Raw genomic sequence first — 22,253 nt, forward strand, 5'->3', positions numbered from 1 at the left:
ATGATAAAATGCAATCATTTTATTTAAAATTAAGGATTCATTAAAAAAATTCATGCTACTTTAAAGTATTTGTAAATAGTAATAGTGACACTACAAATATAATGTCATTAATTATTGAGTAAGAAAATGAAACTGTTTTCTATTTGTCAAACACTTGAGATGCATTCCCACGTTTACTGTTTTTGTGCGATTCACAGTCAGCTTGAGAATAATGTCATCTTGTAGATGGTGAACATTTGTTGCTTGTAATATGCAAGTGTCTGATCAGATTTGTCACTGTGGACATCTATTATAATGAGTAAACTATTTCCTGATTTTAATTTCAGATCCCAGCTTTTCTTTCAGTGCATTGTCAAACAAGCGTCTAAATTATGCTATTCTGGGGAATCAGACTATAAGAATTGCTGCAAATTGTGGAGGGAAACAACAATGAACAGAAGACTGAATGAGTTTGCAGAGTCTTTTCTGGATTTATTTTTATTAAAGGAAGGTCAAATAAGTTGCAGTTAAACTAAACTAAACCCCTAACTAAAAATGATTATAATCCAGATATTATTACTGTAAATGATTTTGTAAACTTATTTCAAACTATTAACAGTATATCAATGATAAAAATGTATTTACATAATTAGAAAAATAGTTAAGTTATAATTATGTAATATTAGTTCATTTTTAACTTGTGTAAATATATACATGTATCTATAAACCCATTTCAACGTGGTGATGTCACAGGCTCATGAACATTTCCTGCTTGTTGTCAAACTATTTTAATAACTGTAACAAGAGGCAATTAAACCATATCCTAAGTTTAAAACACCTGTCATAATATTATTTATCAATATGTGGAACTTTCAGGATTCTCGGAAGCTATAGAAATGAAAAAAGGAAAACAGGAAATACGTTTGGACCATTGTTATTGCTTACATCGCTCAAAATGATTTATATTTGATTATATATTTGTATATTATGTATATTTTCATCTCAGTTTTATTTAAATTGCTAGAATTTTTGTTTAATTATCAAGTTCAAAATCCATTATATATTTTTCCATCTTAATTTAAATGAAACATTATTATTAATTAATAAATAAAATGATTCATTAACAATTCTATTAAAAATTTATTTTTAATATAACATATTTATTTTATGAAATATATTTATTATATTATCATATTAATTATATACTGTTGAAATTTATATTTTAAATGTTATTATATTTAATATATATTTATATTTTTTTATTATTTAATATTTTATTTATTCATTTATTTATTGTGGTATATAAGTAGTATTTATTTATTTGTATTTGACTTTGTAAGTGGAAAAACTGAAGGCTTCACAAGCGAGAAAACAGTTAAACAGAGCATCTGCTTGAGGATAAGATAAAGAATGAGCCTCCTCCAATCGGCCTTTACTTTCTTTTTCTCTCTCTTTCGTGGATAAGGAAATGGTGTTGTACACACAGACATCCATTAGCCTACATAATTAATTTCGTTTGTGAAGCGCAAAGATTTATTTCAAAACTATTTCTAAATTCAGTTCTAATTTCCAGCAAACGAATAAATGAACAATTATAATGAAGTGTTATAACCAAACACATGTCCTATTCTTATTCATATGGTCCAAAACCTGACAAGTGGACAAATTTAAACTTGTTTTTATTAAAACAAATATAAATATGCATGTAATAAACACTACTACTACTACTAATAATAATAATAACATTATACAAAAGCAAGTTGTCCTGAATAAACTGAAAAAGCCCCTGGTGAAGAAGGCATGGAGGCAGTGGTTTTTATATTTATGTATAAACTAATCATTTTTGTAATATTTTATTCCTTTAATCTTTTTTATTTGTAAAGATATTTGCGTATTGCTGTGTATTTTAAGCAATGTAACTAACGCACTCTGCCCTGGATTTTAGACCTGCTTTTAGCTGGTTATTTTAGCAGTCTATTTTAGCTACTTAAAATAGCAATGCCAACAATGCGCCTTAACACACCTCTTTTCTAGACCGGAACACCCAAGAGTCCACAAAGTGGAGCAAATGGATTTGTAATTTAAATAACGTTGCAGAAAACTGAAAAATTAGAGTTGCGCTGGTCTGAAATTAACAACAAGTCGCAGCAACATGTCTTGCGCCTTATTGTGCTAGGTGTATGATAGGGCCCAATGTCTTGTTTTTGGCTCAGTAGCTCATAACAAATATCCTTTTTTTGCTATTAAAAAGCAAATCTGCTCTGAATTAAAGGGTTTTTTCTTACCTTGCAACTCGCTGACATGATCATTAGGTCAGGATATGCTTGCACGTGCAAGATCTACATCACAAAAATAAACATTATATGATTACAGTGCTAAACAATAAAAGCACATCAGACTGTATAGTAATGCAGGCTCATTTAGTCTTTGCATACAGAGATCTGAAGTCAAAACCGGCTGACACACACGAATAAAGACCTGTGTGTGTGAACTGAATAAAGCTCATGATCTGTGGCTGTTAAACCATCACTCACGTTGATCTGGACGGAGCTCAGGTCAGATAATCTCAGCTCTGGCTGTAATGAATGCGATGAATCAGGGAAATGGCTTGGTTTATATGCAGCGTTTCAGCCATCAGGACTTTAATTCCGGGGGAGGAAGAAATGCAAGATCATCGAGGATTGTCTGAGTGTGCTTACTGATAAAAGTGAAATCGATCTGCTTAGTAGATGTTGAATGAAGAGTGTCTCTGTTTCCTTTACAAAGGAGGCTGAATCATCTCAGATAATGCAAACTGCTGTATCAGTATTGGGAAATGATAAAGCACGCTGGAGATGTGCATTAAGATAGAAGCCCATCGCAGATTCAGCCATGACTGTGATCACAAATATAAATAACGGCGCAGATGGAGAGGCTGCGCAGAGGACAGGGAAGGAGAGAGAGACAAACCTTGAATTATAGGACAATTTATAGTTATGCACATCATTTAAGAGGACTTGTTTTCTGAGTGCATGAGATAATTAAAAAAATAATAATAATAATATACTAACTATATTATAATAAACTAACTATATACACTCACCGGCCACATTATTAGGTACACCTTACTAGTACAGGGTTGGATATCCCTTTGCCTTCAGAACTGCCTTAATCCTTTGTGGCATAGATTCAACAAGGTACTGGAAATATTTCTCAGAGATTTTGGTCCATATTGACATGATAGCATCACGCAGTTGCAGCAGAACTGTCGGCTGCACATCGATGATGCAAAACGGCCATTCCACCACATTCCAAAAGTGCTCTATTGGATTGAGTCTGGAGACTGTGAAGGCCGTTTGAGTACAGTGAACTCATTGTCATGTTCAAGAAACCAGTCTGAGATGATTCATGCTTTATGACATGGGACGTTATCCTGCTGGAAGTAGCTATCAGAAGATGGGTACACTGTGGTCATAAAGGGATGGACATGGTCAGCAACAATACTCAGGTAGGCGGTGGCGTTGACACAATGCTCAATTGGTACTAATGGGCCCAAAGTGTGCCAAGGAAATATCCCCCACACCATTACACCACTACCACCAGCCTGAACCGCTGATACAAGGCAGAATGTATCCATGCTTTCATGTTGTTGACTCCAAATTCTGACTCTGTCTGACGTTTTTCCAATCTTCTATTGTCCAGTTTTAGTGACCCTATGTGTGAATTTTAGCCTTCGTTTCCTGATTGTGTGTGTTATATGTATGTATTATTCTCAACCAGCTGCTATAACTTTTTTAACAAACATAAATCTATCTAATACATTTCCAACATAGCCTGCCTATCTGTCTGTCTGTTTGCCTGCCTGCCTATCTATCTATCTATCTATCTATCTATCTATCTATCTATCTATCTATCTATCTATCTATCTATCTATCTATCTATCTATCTATCTACCTATCTACCTATCTATCTATCTATCTATCTATCTATCTATCTATCTATCTATCTATCTATATTAAGTAAAATAATATCCCGTGGTAATTACTTAGCTTAACTTAGCTTATATTACTGCTGTTCACGGGGCAAAAAACAAATACATTTACTTTTTAAACATTCATTTATGATTTACTGACTGACTTGTAATGGGACACTTGTCTTTCGTGCGCGTGACTCGTGCACTTCTCCAGCGGACATACGTCACAGGAAACACACGGTCAAGATGGCGCGCTGCAGTGTGTGAAGGGGACTCAGCGGCTGCCGGTCATTTGCTGGAAGAACATGTACAGAACATCATGTAGTAAACTGACGGGAGCCTGGAAATGCCTTCCGCTTGACGGTATTAACGGCTATATTATGTTGACCAAGCATATGTGGTCTTTCGTTTGCTGCGTTGGGATATTTTGAAGAAACGCTAGCCGGTTAGCCTAGCGCTGCTGCAGCAGCATGACCTTAAAATAACAACAGTGTTAACGTTACATGACATAGACATGTTGATAAGGAATCATTACAGTATCTACACGAAGTCACATCTGTATATGTGTATTCTACTGCTCTGGTCTGAAATATAGATAGATAGATAGATAGATATGAAATATAGATAGATAGATAGGTAGATAGGTAGATAGGTGTGTGTTTGACACTGCAATGTTGTCATGTAGCTGTAGTTTAGTTTATTAAATTTGGAAAAGTCATAACTTATTTAATCTGACATTTGAATGGAATGGTTTTACATTAAATTAAAATCGAAATTTTACAATTCAGCTTTGATGTTGAAAAGTTTAGTGTTGACATGTTACATACAGTGTATTGCTTGAGATGAACAACTTTAACAAGCAAACGTTGACAGATCAGAGAGACCAGTGTCTTTTTATACAGTTTGAATGTGTAAATAAACAGAAAACATCAGTTAATCACAAACGACTACTGTTAAAATGTTCATATGGCATTTTTATAGAGCATTAATAACAATAATGTCAGTGAATTACAAATTACCAGAAGCTATTACATTTTTCATATATAATGTTTATATAGCATTAATTACTATAATAAAAAGTTTAATATTAATTAAGAACTGTTCTTCTTTTGTTGAAGGCTTGGTTGGGTTCAGCGTGCAACAGAAGATTTTTGCAAATGCTTCTAGGAGTCGCATGAGTGCCAGAAGTCTGATTCAGCTCTGCAAGAAAAATCAGGCAGAATGGATCACGTTTCAGCATCTCTGCTTTCTGAAGAGACAGGTATCGTATCTAGTCAGATGTCTTATGGGATGAGGCCTAGTCAATGTGCTACAGAACCACTCTTTTACAGATCTAATAAACTAATACACTTGCAATTTCTTCCCCAAGTTTTCATATTCAGAGACCTGTTCAATACAGGGCTTGAAATTAACCTTTTTACTTGGTAGCACTGGTGCTCCTAACTTCAAATTTAGGCGCACCAAAAGTCATGAGCACCGTTACTACAAGTTTTATATTAACAGATTTATTGCATTTGAAAGCAACACTTATCAAAACTAAGAGACAAAAAATTCTGCATGTGCCCACTGGCCCTGCACGCACTGCTTGACGTGAATGAGATGAACTGAGATAACGATAATAACAGTGCTGTTCTCATGGGTGGTGTCTGATATTGGACAGATGATATTGACATATAACTTATTATTTGCATGCGTCATCTTAATAGCAATAACTGTCTTTTCATGTGCTGCAGTATTAGTTTAATCTCTGTGAATGCATGCTCTTTTGTGATGGTGAACGCAGTGCCAGTTGCACGACTGACAGCATCGTGACGATTAAATGAAGGATTAATTAACGTTAGAAAATCTCGTGCTTAAAATATGTATTCGTGGCAAACACTGTTACCTGCAAACTCCATCCCACCGGCATTACAGTGAATGACTTTAGTTATTTTCCTAGCGAACTTGAAGCCACTGGAAGTGTTTTATCCACTCTTTGAAAAGTGTAAATGGTGGATTAACATTCACCACATGATCACTAAGAAGACGTGACATTATTTGTAAGTTTAGGTGGTTTCTAAAACTAAATCTGTCAGTGTGGTTTTCAGTCTCTCGTATCCAGACCTTTACATTTTCGTAGCTCCCTGTCATCTGAACTGAGTGATTGACAGCTGATATTAACCAACCCATTTGCATTCTAGCGCAGTGGGCCAATAATAAGAGCTTCAAGGCAGGGCAAACATTGTGGGGTTTGTTTACTGCAGCAAGTTGACATGTCAACTGTTTTTAAACTATTCCTGAGCGCTGCGTTTGTTGGTGCAAAGATGTATTCTGCATTTAATGCAGTCGCACAAATGTTCCCAAATATCCCTTGAGGTTGCATAGATCAATTTTCGGGCACATATGCAACCAAAATGGTCACACTTATTTTACTTTTGACTCGATACATTTGTGTGCATGTAACCACTACATGAACGATAAATTTAATGGCCTCGCATCACTTTTTATGACAACAAGTGTATGTGTTTTTTGTCTAACTAACTGACATGGCTTTAAAATACCAAACACTGCTGGAAGGGGGCTGGTAGCAGCAGCTCATTTGAATTTAAAGACACACAATAACAGCATGCTCATGCTGAAATAAAAGACCTGTGTGAGGAGCTATTGTTGAGCTAAAATTCAGACACATTCTGGGTATACATTGGGGTGCACAAATAATCTTAGGTGATAATCTTGTATTTTGCCAGTTAAGCCTGCTCTGTAAACAGCAGTAAATCTCCAGCACCTACTTTCATATGGAGCAGCATTTACGACACAGATTCATAGTTCACTGTCAACTACACAAAAATGATTTTTTTTAAATTAAAGTTTATTAATTTGATTTATTAAGGTTTTTAGAGAATGGTTCTGCGATTTGACAGATGTTTACGTCACTACACAATTAAACTATGGCTGTGTTGCTGATGATCTAATGTTTCCACAGGGTCTTAAAAAGTCTTAAACATTAAAAAACAAAATTTTAGGCCTTAAAAAGTCTTAAATTCACTGAAATATTGTCTTGTAGGTCCTTAGTTTCCCCTTGTTTATGTAAAGCTAATTTACATTACCCAATTGATCCAACACACATCTAATCCCCAACAAAACATCTCAATAAAGCTTTTAGAACAGTCTGTTGTGCATACATTTAGTTTTTAAAGAGTTTTGTTTTATGTTATGTTGAAAAAACATATATGTATACAACTAGGGTCTGCTTGTTTTGACACATTATTTAAAATATGTTGCTAAGAAATAACTAATTAGAATTAGTTTTTTGATGGGGCAAGTACATTTTTTTTTCTTCTAGGTCAAAAAAAATTCTTAGCATTTAGCCCGATGTAAGTCAGAAATTTTATTCTTCATAGTCTTTAAAAAAGGCTTAAATTTGAAAGCATTCAAAAATTTGACATTTAATAACATATTTTTACTCTAAACTTCATAACCTTTGCCGAGTTGAGAGATAAAACTTTATGTGAGATGATATCGTAGTTGTGTGTTTATTATTCATGTTGAGACAATAAAAAGCTGTTAAGTCATCTGACTGATTTGATTTCCAGTTTTTCTAATTTGTGGTGGATTTGCAGTGTCCATGTAGAATTGTCCTCTGGTCTTTAAAGGATATTTGCTAGTGATCACAGAGCCCTGCTTTCCCTAAAAGATGTGCATCTGCAGCTTTTGTTGAATCATGATCTTATTTTAATTAATTGTGCAGTCAAGAATACATGAGACTTTTTAATGTATTTTGTAACAAGTGGATATTCCTGTAAGAATACAACAAACATCTTGAAACGGTGAAGGAATCATTTGCATATTTTCTCTCTTTTGCAACAGTATGTGAAGAGCAGCACTGGTCTGTGCCAGAGAGCGAGACCAAAGCAGGAGCCTGTTTCTGCTGTGCTGGATGATAGAGATGATTCGATGGTCCGACAGGTTCAGCAAATCCCAGCCTTAAAGCCTGAGCCCGGTTCTGAGGTGTCAACATGTGCCACGGAGAGCAACCAGGTTGAACCAGAGGCAGACAGAGCAGCTCGCCTGGAGGCCCGCCAGTGGAAAGAGATGAGGGTTCAATACAGTGATTTACCAGAGATTTATGCACGGCTCTCCAAACTGAAATTAACAGGTATTGAATCTTCTTTTGCATATGGGTCAAATACTAGACATCCAGTTTTGGTGTCTTCCTTGATTTAAATTGGCAGAGGGATTTTTATTCTACCCTGATTTTTATTCTATTTCAGAATCTACCCTGTCTCGAGATAGTTTGTCTATATTTGTAATAATGAACTTGAGCTCATGATAATAGCGTGCGCGTGATTATTAAAGTGCTTCTGACATCCGATCCTTTCAGTTAAGCACAAACGCGAAAGTGAATTGCGAAAAAACTAAAGAGAAGCCTGAGAAAAACAAAGGAGCAAATGATTCTTTCAGCAACCTAAAACATAAACAAACTGCCATGTTTGACTATTATCATCACCTTTTGGACTATTATGAACTCAGAATGACGGAATTACCTTCTAACAAGAGGTTACATGTGCTGTTGAAGATTACGGATACAAATGAGAGGTTTGCACTGACTGTAGGCTATATGTTGCATGCTGTTTTTGAACCCAAATAAGGACTAAATGTATGTTTTGTGTAGTTTTTCTGTAATTGGTAACATATCGGAGACTGTAAGGGGCTGTATGTGTTCATATGTTGCATTTATTTATTTATTTATTTATTTATTTTATATAATTGCAGACGTTACAGTAGGCTATTTTGCATAATCATTGATATGCAGTTATAGTCAAATCATGTTCATAGAAAGGTTAGGAATGAACCTTTACTTTGCTTTACTTTGACATTTTCTCAAGCGACAGTAATGTCGATTGCAACTTACTGTCGTACACCACGCCCACCAAAATGGTACCATTGATAAAGGTGACCCGTGTGGTCCCATACCCCTCCGTGGGCAATTAGAGTTAAACAGTTGACTTGAAATATTTTTAAATCCATTCAGTCGATTTGTTATTCTACCGAGGTCACTTTTAGCTTAGCGTAGCATAATGGATTGAATCAGATTATACCATTAGCATTTTGTTAATAATTTTCTAATTTAAAGCTTGGTATTTACATCGTGTAATAAAACCAATGGAAAATGAAAAATTACTATTTTCCAGGCCAACAACGCTAGGAACTATTCTTTCTGCCATAATAGTCTCTACTGCTTTGCCACTTTGAGGGTGGAGCCTTGAAACCATGGAGACATAAAAGCTGCAAAAATTCCAAAAATTTCTGTCTGTTTTATTAAATGTTGTAACTACAAAAGACTCGAGAAATAAATAAGAAAACTATCGAAACTATTTAAATTTTTTTTTTTTACTAAAATGCTAATGGTCCAATCTGATTCAATTCATTATGCTAAGCTAAGCTAAAAGTGACCCCGCTAGAACAAGAAATCTGCTAAGTAGATTCAAAAATGGTTCAAGTCAGTTTAACTCTTTGAGACATGTAAAATTAGCCTGAAAGTGGAGTGTTCCTTTAAAGCTGTATTTACAAAAATAAATGATTGCTTTTTTATTTATATTTAAATTTTAAATATTTTATTTTTAGCGAGTAGATGCAACCTAGTGATACACATTAATATGTACAGCTACTTAAGCAATTTGCTATCCAGGTTTCTGTTAGCCTTTTTTTAGATTTTGAATTGTATGTATTTTTGTCATTATTATTTAATAGAAACTCAGTTAACCATTTCAGCTGAATCAATAAACTCTTTGTAACCTCACTCTTTCTTTTTGTCATTAGCCCTTGTGGTTACTACAGCAGCTGCCGGCTTCGCCATGGCTCCAGTGCCCTTCGACCCTGTCGCTTTTTTGATGGCTTCGGTGGGAACGGGTCTTTCGTCCTGTACGGCCAACTCCATCAATCAGGTCAGTCACCCCATACACATTCATGAAATAACCACACACTCAGCAGAACGTGACTTGACCAAACACATCATCTGAGGCCAAGTGACCCGACATTCAGCTGGAACAAGCTAGCAAGTGTTAGAACATATTGTGAGTGTGTGTGTGTGTGTATGAAGTGGTCCATGTTTATTGTTGAATACTCTTAGATCTAAAATTGATTGTACATGTGGATGCCGTGACTAATTAATCAAGGCAGGCAGATTAATCACTGTACACTATGCATCGTTATGCTTTGGGCTTCCTATGTTTGAGTCCTGGCTCATGGTCTTTTCTCTTATCTCACACCTTTCATCTCCATTTGCTTTATATTCTCTCCAGCTGTCCTGTCTAAATAATGACAAAAATACCTCTTAGAAAAGAAATGGTCTCAAGTGTGTTCTGGTTAAAGAATTAAATACTCCGATTCAAGAATCCAAATTTACCTTAATAAAGCCTACAAATTAATTTTGCACTGAGCCTGCATATTTTGTCTTACTTTATTCTTGTTATTTAAATTATAAGCATACAATCATAATTTAGTGTATATATTTATATTGCAAGTGTTAGAACAATTTGTGTATATATAGCAAGCTATACAATATTATATTTGTGCACATACATTTGATTAGTCAGTACTGTAGGCAAATCTGGAGCTTATTTAACAAAAATAACTTACGATAATGATCCAAAAACAAGTACATCCAAATTTATATGTTATAGAAAAATAATAAATACAAAATTAAAAAAGAGGAAAAATCAAGAGAAGAAAAATTTAGTTAATTTTGTTTAGTTAATTTTCAATTTCTAAATATGTTTGGTGACTAAAATATAATTTAATAAATATATCTGTTTCATAAATTTGTTTTGTTTAAAGGAACAAAATACATTTCCTACATTCACTGAGAAATGGATACAAATATTCATTTTCAAAATGGGGTGTATTCAATTATGCTGAGCACTGTAGGCCTAAATATTATTATTATTATATATATCAGAAATAACAATATAATAGCCTACTCATATTAACTTTTATTTTACATCTACAGAATCGTAAGAAAATCTTGATCTTTATTCTAAACAAAACAAAATCCTGAATCTGAGTTTTTCCAGAATTGTGCAGCCCTAAATACATCTATACAACAATGTAGAATTGAATCTTCTGAAAGCATTGAGAGAATTTGGAGGTAAAATGCACAAAACTGGGCTAAAAATGATCATCCAGTTCAGTCAACGGAATAAGGTACTTATAGAGTGACTATAATTAGTCAAACAAAATAATTATTATTATTCCTGTTGATGCTCAGTGTTTCTTAGGTTCCCAAACTTTTCAGCCCGCGACCCCTAAAATAACAATGTCAGTGACCCCCAAATATTTTTTTGAGGTGGTTTTAAATATATAAACCTTGCACACAATGGCGCACACAAACCAATAGGCTCAAGTCTATTCATCGTTTAATGTTAGAGGACCCCCCCCCACACACACACACACACACACACACACACACACACTTTGGGAACCACTGACTTAGACTCAATTCTTGAGATAAAGTTTTCATTAAAATTCTGATGTTCTGTTTAATGAATCAGTCATTTCTGTCGTTAACCTGTTTAATTTGACTCAATTGGATTAAGGTACTTTTAGAAATGTTTTTCCATATTTTACTTATCTCTGTAGACTAAATTCTGCATTCTTTTCTTTCACAGTAACTCAATTAATAAACTTGCAGAGTTAAATCTCCATGATTCTATAAGTAGCTGTAACATCTAAATATTGGATGACCCTAGTGTGGCTAGATGTAATGATTCAGGCCCTTGGCAGACACAAATCCAGTTGTAGATGGTTAGAAATGTATTACCTGCTAGTTTTGGTACTTAACCTCGACTCTGTGCGAGCATTCCAGCCAGAGTAATTGCCTACTTGGCGGTCTGTTGATTTTTCTATTGTTTTGCTTGTGTACAGCTAGATGGATGAAGTCTCATTGCAGTTTTGGCTTGACTTCAGTGAGTCCCGCAATGCCCAGCAGAGTTTCATTGTGTGTTACACAAACACGGGACACAAGCACTCGATATGGGCTCTCACAGCGCACTTTGTCATTCGTTTAGAGAGAGGCAGAAAAGAAATCAGCACTTAAGTGAGCCAATTGTAGAGTCTTTTGCATTCCACTCCTGCTGTGTGTCTAAAAAAATACATTAGGCCAGATTAGCTGTGCCGCTCTGATGTTTTTCAGATGAAAGCATTCGGCGAGCCAGAATGAAAAGAAACAGAGAGAACGGGAGACGCATGTTGCATATGCCGTGCTTTGCTCCATCCGTAATCAGCTTTCTGCTGGAAGCGGAGCATGTTTTTTGCAATAAAGCATTTCGTGACTTTAAAGTATTAACTAAATGAAGACTGTTTCATCACCTCCTACTTTCAATGCATGGAGGTCTTTGACTGAAACCCAGGTGTGGCATGTAATTTGTTGAAGGTCATGTTCACACCGTTGGGTCGAGCCCTGATGGTGGTTTATTTCATCTTTTTGTTCACTCTCTTTTAAGGTGTCTGACTTTATATTTACTCATAAATAGGGCCAGACAGTGTCTGCGGGTAATTTATGCTATTTCTGCACATAATGTTCGTATAAAATATGTGGATTTATGCTAGGACTGGTGAAATGGCCTATTATCTAAATACAGATTAATTAAACATTTTAATTACGATTAATGAACTATTTTTTTTAATTTATTTCATGTATTTTCCCTCATAGTTCACTGACTTTCATACAGTAAATATGCTCACATATTACAAGTGAGAGATGTTTGAATGAAGGGTGCATTACTTGATTTTAAAATAACTGAAGGAACCAGACTATCTACTATCTATGGTTAGTTATTGAACATCAATGTTGAACAACTGAAATTAAAACACACATTACCTAAAATCATCAGTCACTTTTTTTCTTATAAAAAAGTGAAAATTAATGACTTGCACTTTTGGAAAAAAGTAGATTATTTTCAGTGTTTTTCATGTTAAAAGTTAAAAATAAGCAGCATCTCTACTAAATAAAATAACTCATTTATATCCTGTAAATAACATTTTAAACAGTGCATTTCTTCATCTTCTGTAAACAAATATTTTAATGTAAACAATAATTTTAATGTAATGGAAAATATGCCATCTCAAGGCACCTCTGGCGCAGCGTCTAATCATCATCATTGTAGTGCAAAGTAAGGCTCAAGAATGGATCCATCATCCTACTTGACCAGAGATCAAATGTGGCTGCTGAAGTAAATCACCCTCAGCCTTGCTGATTTACACTACTGTGTTGAGTGATTGCCATGACCCAGTTATAGTTAAATGTTTTGAAAGGTGCATGTCCAGGTTTGTGACCATGCAAAGGTTGCACTGGACCACATGAACTCGACGCAGAAGAATAAACCAGATGAGCGGGGTCACATAACGCCATCATTTAAAAAAAAGTGACAACATTTTTTTTTTTTTTTATCGATTTAGGTTCTGAATGTCGATTTGGAATAATCCCCCAGCCCTAATTAATGCAGTATGATTTTGTTAGTAAAGTAACTAAAAATGAAAAATTAAATTAAAAAATCTGATGTTTTTCAACTTTTAAATAAGGTTTACAATGCAAATCCAATTAGATCCAGTTGCTTGGTAAACAAAGCAAGTCTCTCATATAATATCTCTACTATAATACATAAAATATTACTTTAAAAACTGGATTGTAAATAAATCATATTAAAATTTAGCATATTAGTTAATAGCAAAACGAAATAAATGTATATTTAGACATAATTACATGAGTAAATAAACTGATCCAATGATGGGCAAAAAAATCTGCTGTTGGTTGCATGTTTCGATTCTGTGTGGGCCTTCTCATAACTTTGCTCCTTGGATTACCATTTCCACCTGTATTAAAATGCATTCAAGTGTATCTCTTGTGCAAATGTGAAAAAAAAAAAAAAAATTATAAAAACGTTTAATATGGTAGAGTATTGACCTTATTTACATTCGAGCGGGCGCAACAATTTGAATATTCAAGACTTTAAGTCTCATTAACTTCCATTCATTTTTAGACATTAAAAATGCTTGTTTAGCTTCTTGATCTTACAAAATGACATTTTCTTATTATATTATTCTACTTTTTGTGTGTAGTCATGAACACACTTGTTTGTAGAGCAAGTAGTTTGGCATTTTCTGCTGTTTATTATTTCTAGTCGTTTCTCCCATAGACGACTAAATCTGAAGTTCTAAAACGATTGCAAAGACGAGCGCACTTCCGCATTGAAAAATAAGCTGAATAGAGTTGTGGAAAAATCATTTGAATATTGTAGTTTTCAGTTTGCACTGTGCTCTAGCATTGCTAAGTATTTTTGTACTTTATTCTTTATAAACAATTTCCCTGCCTCCAATTGTAAGATCTAATTTTCATGAGATTTTGTTTTAGATTTGTTATTGAAGGAAATCGTTTGTTAATTTATTTGGTCAAAAGAAAAAAAAGCAAAATTGTGAAATATTATTGCAATTTAATATCGGTTTTCTAATTTGAAGTTGTTTATTTCGTACATTGGTAAATGTATTAAATGTGATCCTGTGAAGATTTCTGTAACAATTGACTTCTATAGTATTTGTTTGTCCTACGGTGGACGTTATGGCTGGACAATATATTGTTTCATCATCGATATCACAATGTGTGCATTTACAATAGTCACATCGCAGGATATGCAATGTTGAGTTGGGATTAAAGTTGATATAGTTGACCCAAGGCAGAGTTTAATCATAATGGAGTAAAAGTTTATCATCTGTATGTGTTTTTAAAGTGAAAGTGAACTTAAAAATTAAACTTTACTAACTATTTTCATTTTACCCTTCAACTAGTTTCAAATGTTTATGAGTTTCCTTAACACTAAAATATATTATTCATTCACATATTCAAGGGCTTATTCCCTTTATTAATCTGGGGTCGCCACAGCGGAATGAAGCGCCAGCCTCAACCCATTACTGGGAAACATCCATACACATTCAGACATACACTACGGTCAATTTTAGCATACCCAATTCACCTGTACCACATGTCTTTGTACTGTGGGGGAAACCGGAGCACCTGGTGGAAACCCACGCGAACACAGGGAGAACATGCAAATTCCACACAGAAATGCCAACTGACCCAGCCGAGGCTTGAACTAGCGACTAGTGCTACCCACTACGCCACCGCATCACCCCTAAAAGAAATGTTAATAACTCATAAATGTTTGAAACAAGTGAAGTGTTAGTAAATGAGTACATTTTCATTTTTAGGCGAACTATCCCTTTAGTGCCTGTGACTGTGTGAACAGTTGGCCACATCTGGCCACAATAAATTATAATGTTTGTAACTTAAATAAATATTACTTTAAATGTAATAAAGTCTATGAAGTGTTGATTATTCAGTATGTGTATGTGAATACTGTTAGACTCTTCAGAAAACTAATTCACTTTTAATGTTTCTGTTATAATTAATTAAAATAATTTAATTTATTTGTTATAAATTTTTTCGAGACTCACTTCCCAACAAAGTCAATGTTCTCCAAATAAAATCGTATTCACATCGCAATATATATCGCAGAAAGACAAAATATTGCACTGTCAGACTTTTCCAATACACTCTTTTCACAAGTCTGTTATGACGTGTTTAACGCTTATCAGCATCTTAAATCCTTGAAAGTTTTTAATACTTAGATTTTTTTTAAACGTATGAACATTTATATGTATTTATGTATGTAGTATATCATCTTTGCTTCAAATGACAAAAAAAACGAATTACTACTTGTGCGAGGCATTTCTAATGCAGCATCTATGGGACATGACAGTAAATTTGACGTTATTCTCTCTCTCAATGGCTGTCGTCATCAGTCTCACTCAATTTTTTCCTTTTTCTGAACATCTTTATAACATCATCTTGGAGTTTTTCTTTTATTATTTGAGCAAATAAGATTTTAAAAAAAAAATTGTTGTATTTTCCCATTCACTGTGCTCTAAATTTACCCTAATATGACGACTTCCACTAAACCCGAGAAACCCGGAAATGTGAAAAGGGTCTAACGCCCCATTCACACGGGGCTTCAGCGTCAATGCTTGACAGAGGGCGTGTCTGAAGTTGGGGCTGACGCGATCGTCATCGCAGCGTCAGCCAATGAAATTAGTCAGCAATAGGCCACTGACTGAGCTGGTGTATTTCCATACAGTGATCTGATTGACTGACGCTTCCGTCGGCGCTTGAAAAGTTAAGCAAGTCCCAACTTCTGCAGTAAGCAATGCCACTTAAGCGGTGCCGACAGATTTAAAAATTTTTTTTTTTTTAATTTTTTTATTATTATTATTTTATTTATTTATTTATTTATTTATTTATTTATTTATTTATTTATTCTTTTACGGCGCAGACATATCCACAATGCAGTTCGGCAACGCCTGACGTCACCCCTTCAAAGTGAATGGGAAGCGTTGAAGCTGTAAATCTTGCAGCACCAATGGACGTCATTGGCTAAAGGTTTTTAGCTTTCTTTAGAACATCTTTTTTTGTGTTCAACAGAATACAGAAATGCATAGAGGTTTGGAAACGCACATTTTCATTTTTGGGTGAGCTATCCTTATAAATGGAAAGTCCATTTATTTGAAACATTATTTCAGTGATTAAACAGACTTGGTACCCTTTTGATTAGCGTGCTGAACAACAGGTTGTCCATAATACAATTAATGCTAAATCAGTAATATGGGAGAAAACCTTGGATAAACATCAAAGGTTTAAATTAATAAGTCATTTTGGAAGTTCTAAAGATGGTGAAAAAGTTGATTAGCTATAATTGACGTCTTTGCTCAATTCAAAATCAGAGCTCACCTGGTCTTCAAGTGTGTTTGATAATAAAATGAATACAAAGTCTTAGAGGCTGAGGAGGTTGAGGTAATGGCCGAATACGGCGCGAGTGAAGGCGGACAGATGGGCTCTCTGTAAATTTGTTGCGTTTGATGTGCTGTCTTTGAAGTTCTAATTGAGCAGGAACAGTGAGGAGGGATGGAGTACTTAGAACAGGTTCATCAATCACGTGTGCTTTTATATGCCAAAAAGCCTGTTGGAACACAGGAATCAGATGTTAGTTTTGTTATTTAAGTGAAACTCTGGTATTTCTGATGCTTGCTTCAGTCTGGACGGCCTCGAGACTTCAGCAAGTGTTTCTGAAGGTTCCCTCTGAGACTAATAGGCTTTCTTTGGCTTCAGAAGACATTTAATCCATACACTGTGGAGCTGGCTTTCTTGTGGCAAGTGGTTGGCATTTTCACCAAGTCTTCACTCTGCACGTTACAGTATGGAAATAGATGGCGTCTGGCCCCTCTGTCTCGCCTCCTACTCAAAGCCGTCATTGGTTTTGCGTCCGCGGATGTGTACACAGAAAAATTGAAGTTTAGTGCGTCACAGTAGCCAGTAAGGGTGGGTGGTACAACCAAAGTAAATATCACAGTGTGAGTAATATAATTAAAATTGTATATTTATCTAGATTTTGGTATTTTTGCTGAGTATTCAAAACATTATTGGAATTGAGTAGGCATACATTTGCAATCAGAATTATTAGTTATTAGCCCCCCTTTGATTTATTTTTTTTTTTGTCTTTTTTTTATATTTCCCAAATGATGTTTAACAGAGCAAGGACATTTTCACAGTGTGTTTCACATTGCAACCATTAACCCTGCCGGTAATCTGGAGGATTTTAAACATGTGTGAACACAGCAGCACAGCGATGTGTCTGAATAACCAACCATAGACTGTAACGAACTCAACTGATAGAAAACAAAGCCCGCCATTCACCAGTTCTCAAACAGCTCTCCCAAAAAAAAATGCTTGCTGCAAACCAACAGCTTTGCTGTATCGGCCCTGACAGAATCACGGGGACAATATGCAACAAACCCCGTGGATCATGGAAAAAAAAAACACACGACCCGTGTATCACCTAGTCATTGGGTCTCACAGCTTGGCAGGTCTGCTTTGCCTTCGGAAAGCATGTGCTATCATGAATAATTTAGAAATGGGGTCTTCTCATAGGATAAGAAAACTCTGCTATGAATAATAATGAGAAACCGACGCATCATATCTCCACTTGCTGTTTTGCGCTTTGTCACTGATTTTGATCCTGCACAAAAATTATTTTAAACCCGGAAGATCAAATTAACTGACAAAAGCTCAAAATTATCCAGTTTTCTCCACAATTAAAGCTGATGGGTGCTAACGTTGTCTTAACTGATGCACAACACACACAAATCATCAAAAAAGTACCCCAGGTTTTTTTTGAACCTTTAAAGAAAACAATGGTAAAATATTGTAGCTACTTTTGAAAAGAAACATCTATTACTTCAAGTAAACATAAAACAGGGTGTATTTTTTGTGTTTTTGTTTTTTATAATGGTGGTTTAGATTGCAAGATTACACTGGGGGCACCTGATGGGAGGTTTGTTTATGCTGTACGAATACAGTGTAACAGAGATATTGTATACAGTCTGTCTCTTTTGTTCCCGAAGCCTCCAGCACTATCTGAAGTCTCGGAGCTCTGTGTGAATGCAGAAACTGTGACGTGATTGTCATCATATCTTCTAGCACCGTGTACAAAGAGAAATTCCTGGTTCTTAACCCTGCTGACACAGTTTTGCATTACACATGGCCAACGAAAGCCATTCTGATTGTGTTGCATTTATTTGGTGTACCGAACACCTGATGAATGCTGTTCTTTCTCGCCGGCTTTGTGAAGACTAGACTTTTTTTTGTGTGTTTTTTTTTTTTCATAGTAAAACTGAGAAACTGGTATAATGCTGCCATGAATCAGGTGCCATGTGGTCATTGTAGTAGTTCTCTGATCTCTTTCTCCTAGTCCTGACTCATCTTGTGTAATGTGACAGGTCTTAGGCACACCCATACCTGGCGGTAACTGATCCCCGCTCTTAACTCATCCTTATGGTTTTTATAACTCCAGAGAGGGAAATAAAAGAAGAATGACATGCTTAGATGTGGTGCCAGTTTTTTTTTTTCTTCACCCCATTATAAAACATCCCTGCCACCCCCGTGCGGTTTGCTGTGATCAAAGATGATCCTTTTCAAGCTTGTAGAGTCCACTAAACGTACAACAAACAAATCAAAGTTAAGGTGGATCCTGTTAAGCTTTGCTGTCTGCAGATTGAACATCAAACACCAAGCAGCTGATTTTGGGGGGATCTCAAAAGCCCATCCGCTTTGTGTTTACTTGTGTCCGTGAGGAGATTTACTTTGAGGCGAGAAGGACAGGCCTGGGAATCGGTGGCTGTTGCTTTTAGCCTTTGGTTCCTTGGGAGTATTTCCTGAAGTCACATTGCAATTTTGTGGTTTCTTATTTCAGTGTAACCTTGTTTGGAAACTGTCAGGAATGCTGTTAGAAAACCCAGAATCCCTTAACAATGGCCAGCCAGAGTTGATGCTGCATTCCGCGAAGGGGACAAAATATGCAGTTTTATATCTACACTGTAAAAAATAGATCCGTAAAATTTACGATAAAAAGCCGGCAGCTGTGGTTGCCAGTATTTCACCGTTAAAAATACGATACAAATCGTTAAAGTAATTATTCATTTTTACAGTGAACTACCGTATTTCATTAATTTATAGATGTAATATATCTGTATTTTGAATTACCAACATCTACACATCTTTTGTTACACAGATAGACACGTTAACACAGCCATGTGGTGATGAGGAAGTTACATAATGAACCAATGCTCATCACAAACAACTTTTCCCATAATCAGAAAAGGGTATCAGTGTATAGAAGGTGCTCCGTGTCATTCACACAGCTACTAAACACCAGTATGGTAACACGCATAAAATTAAAGTCATAAAATAAACATTGTTTATCAACATTAGATGTAACATAAATATCGAATGTACATAACTGAGGGGGAAACAACTAAAAAAGATCGATAGTAATGTCAACAAAAAGCATAAATAGTGATGTTCCATGCAGGGAATTCTGGGAAAGTCAATTTACGATTATTCGTCGTATATATTAAGGATACGCACTGTTAACCAGGTTTCGGATTTTTACTGTAGCATTTTTACTGTTTTTTTTTTTATCGTTGAAATCACAGCCATTTTTTACAGTGTATATGTCACTTACGGTTACGTGTTTTGTGAGTTTGGATTCTTTCCGTGCGGTTTATTTTTCAAAGGTGCATGTTGTATTATTTGTTAAATATGTAATTTTACTTACCTGGATGCTAAAAAGGTTTGCTGAGATTGTAGGTATGTGCTCAGCTATATATCTGCAGTTGTAATGATGTAGCTTTGCCTTCAACCTGAGTTAAACATTTATGGCCATTCGTTTGATTGCTATGAAAACGTTACCCTGAATTCTACTTAATTTGATAATTAGCTCAAAAGAGCCTTTTTTTTCTCAAGCTAAATGCTGAAAATCAGCAGTCGGGTGAAGAGGCCACAGCAAAGAAAATACTTCTTGTGCGTCCTCTTGCCAACAAGGACACAGTCGCATTTTTCCCACCGCCTCTTTTGCGAGGTGTCAACTCCGTGTTGTTTTTGTAAATCCTGTCCTGGTATTTTGGGGTGGCTTCGTGTCATGTCTTCTGTTGAGATAGACGGCTGTGAGTGTGCGGTGGGTCGCGGAGGATGGCAGGCACACAAGAGTATGAACAGCGTCTGACAAGCCGAAGCAAAACACACTGAGTTTCCCTGACCTCTTCTCTATGGCTCACCTCACTTTTTGTTGCCTGTCTCTTTTAGGGATGTGCAAAACTTTTTTTTGTTAGCCGAATGACTCATTTAAAACGCTATATAGTTGTGCAGATTTAGGGTTAAGTAAACATATTATTCTATAAAAGTAGTGTTAAAAATAAAAGTGTATTTGTATAATAATAAAAAAGTACTACTATTAGTAATAATAAATGATAAAAATAGAGTAATTATAAAATAACAATATAATATTATATAATAATTGATGTTAATAATATGAATAAAAAATATTATTGTAATATTTAAGAATATATGATCAAATCTTCAATATCAGTGCATTATTATACAGTTTCTATGTATTTATTATAGATTTTGATAACTTTTAAAATAACTCTTAATAAAAAGTGCATGCTTTTCGAGTTTAATTTTAACATGTTCTGTTTGGCACTCACAGGAAAGGTTTAGACAGAATCTGCAGACAGTTTTTGCTCTTTCTGTGAAATTTTGTAAATAATAAAAACTGAAAACACAAAATAAAATATAATAACTTTTTTAACTTTAAGGTTTACAATGCAAATCCAATTAGATCCACTTGTTTGGTAAACAAAGCAAGTCTCTCAAATAATATCTTTACTAAAACACAGAAAATATAACTTTACAAACTGCATTGTATATGATAACATTTGAATCTTAGTTGATAATGTAACTGAAAAAAAAAAACTGATTCAATCAGTGGAAACATTCTCTGTGCTCATAAATTCTACTTATTGACCTTACTCTTCACCCATTTGAACCTTTTTGGCTCAAGACTACCGGTGCCATTCACTTCCATTGATTTCTAGACATTAAAAACAGCTCATTATGCTGCTTGATTTTTATTTTTTTATTTTCTTATATATTTATATATATGTTTTCTTATTTTCTTATATTTTTTAATATATTTTCTTATTATAATATTCTGCCTTTTATGTCTAGTCATGAACATACTTGTTTGTAGAGCAAGTAGTTTGACCATTTTTGGCTGTTTATTAGTCATTTCTCCTGTAGGCAACTGAATCAGAAGTTATAATGCTGTATTCACCTAAACTGCAGGTCTGCACAAGTCATTTGGCCATAGGAGAAATGGTCGTGCCCAACTGAGCCTGGTTTCTCTCGAGTTATTTTATCCTTCACTTTCACCAATTGGTGAAGTTTTTTCCTCACCGCTGTCGCCACTGGCTTACATAGTTCGGGACTTGTAGAGCTGTGCCCTAATGGATTGCTCTTCAGTGTTTGGACTATCAGCAGTGAATAATAAACAACAATGAACTGAACTGAACTTAAACTCTGAAAACTGGACTGATACAGTTTTAATTCACTATAATCTTCTATGTGAAGCTGCTTTGACACAATCTACATTGTAAAAGCGCTATAGAAGTAAGTTGAATTGAATTGCATTCACACCAGACGAACATTTTGAGTTTACTCGCTTCAAATTCACTTCACAATAGATGCAGATTTGCATCATGGACGGGGCTTTGGTCTGTCCGGTGACTCTAGATTCACTGCTAAATGGCTAACATGGATTTTATCCAGAGATTAGCTGTGCTTTGTTTTTTACGAAGGCTGAAAAACAGTGTAGATTCGTTTGGCGCCGTGTCTGAGTCCAGA

At 35.1% G+C, this 22,253-nt stretch overlaps 1 protein-coding gene across 1 annotated transcript in view; it reads left to right on the forward strand.

The window, feature by feature from the left end:
* The first annotated feature begins 4,153 nt into the window (after positions 1-4,153).
* Positions 4,154-22,253, forward strand: part of LOC130238699 (protoheme IX farnesyltransferase, mitochondrial) — a 67,548-nt gene continuing 49,448 nt past the window's right edge. Inside the window, exons 1-4 of the mRNA XM_056469796.1 lie at positions 4,154-4,294; positions 5,050-5,192; positions 7,778-8,066; positions 9,731-9,855. Coding sequence (XP_056325771.1) covers positions 4,237-4,294; positions 5,050-5,192; positions 7,778-8,066; positions 9,731-9,855 — 615 coding nt within the window. The 5' untranslated portion in view covers positions 4,154-4,236. The remainder of the gene's footprint in view (positions 4,295-5,049; positions 5,193-7,777; positions 8,067-9,730; positions 9,856-22,253) is intronic.

This window comes from Danio aesculapii, chromosome 12, assembly GCF_903798145.1.
Source record: "Danio aesculapii chromosome 12, fDanAes4.1, whole genome shotgun sequence".
In the NCBI taxonomy this organism is placed as follows: Eukaryota; Metazoa; Chordata; class Actinopteri; order Cypriniformes; family Danionidae; genus Danio; species Danio aesculapii.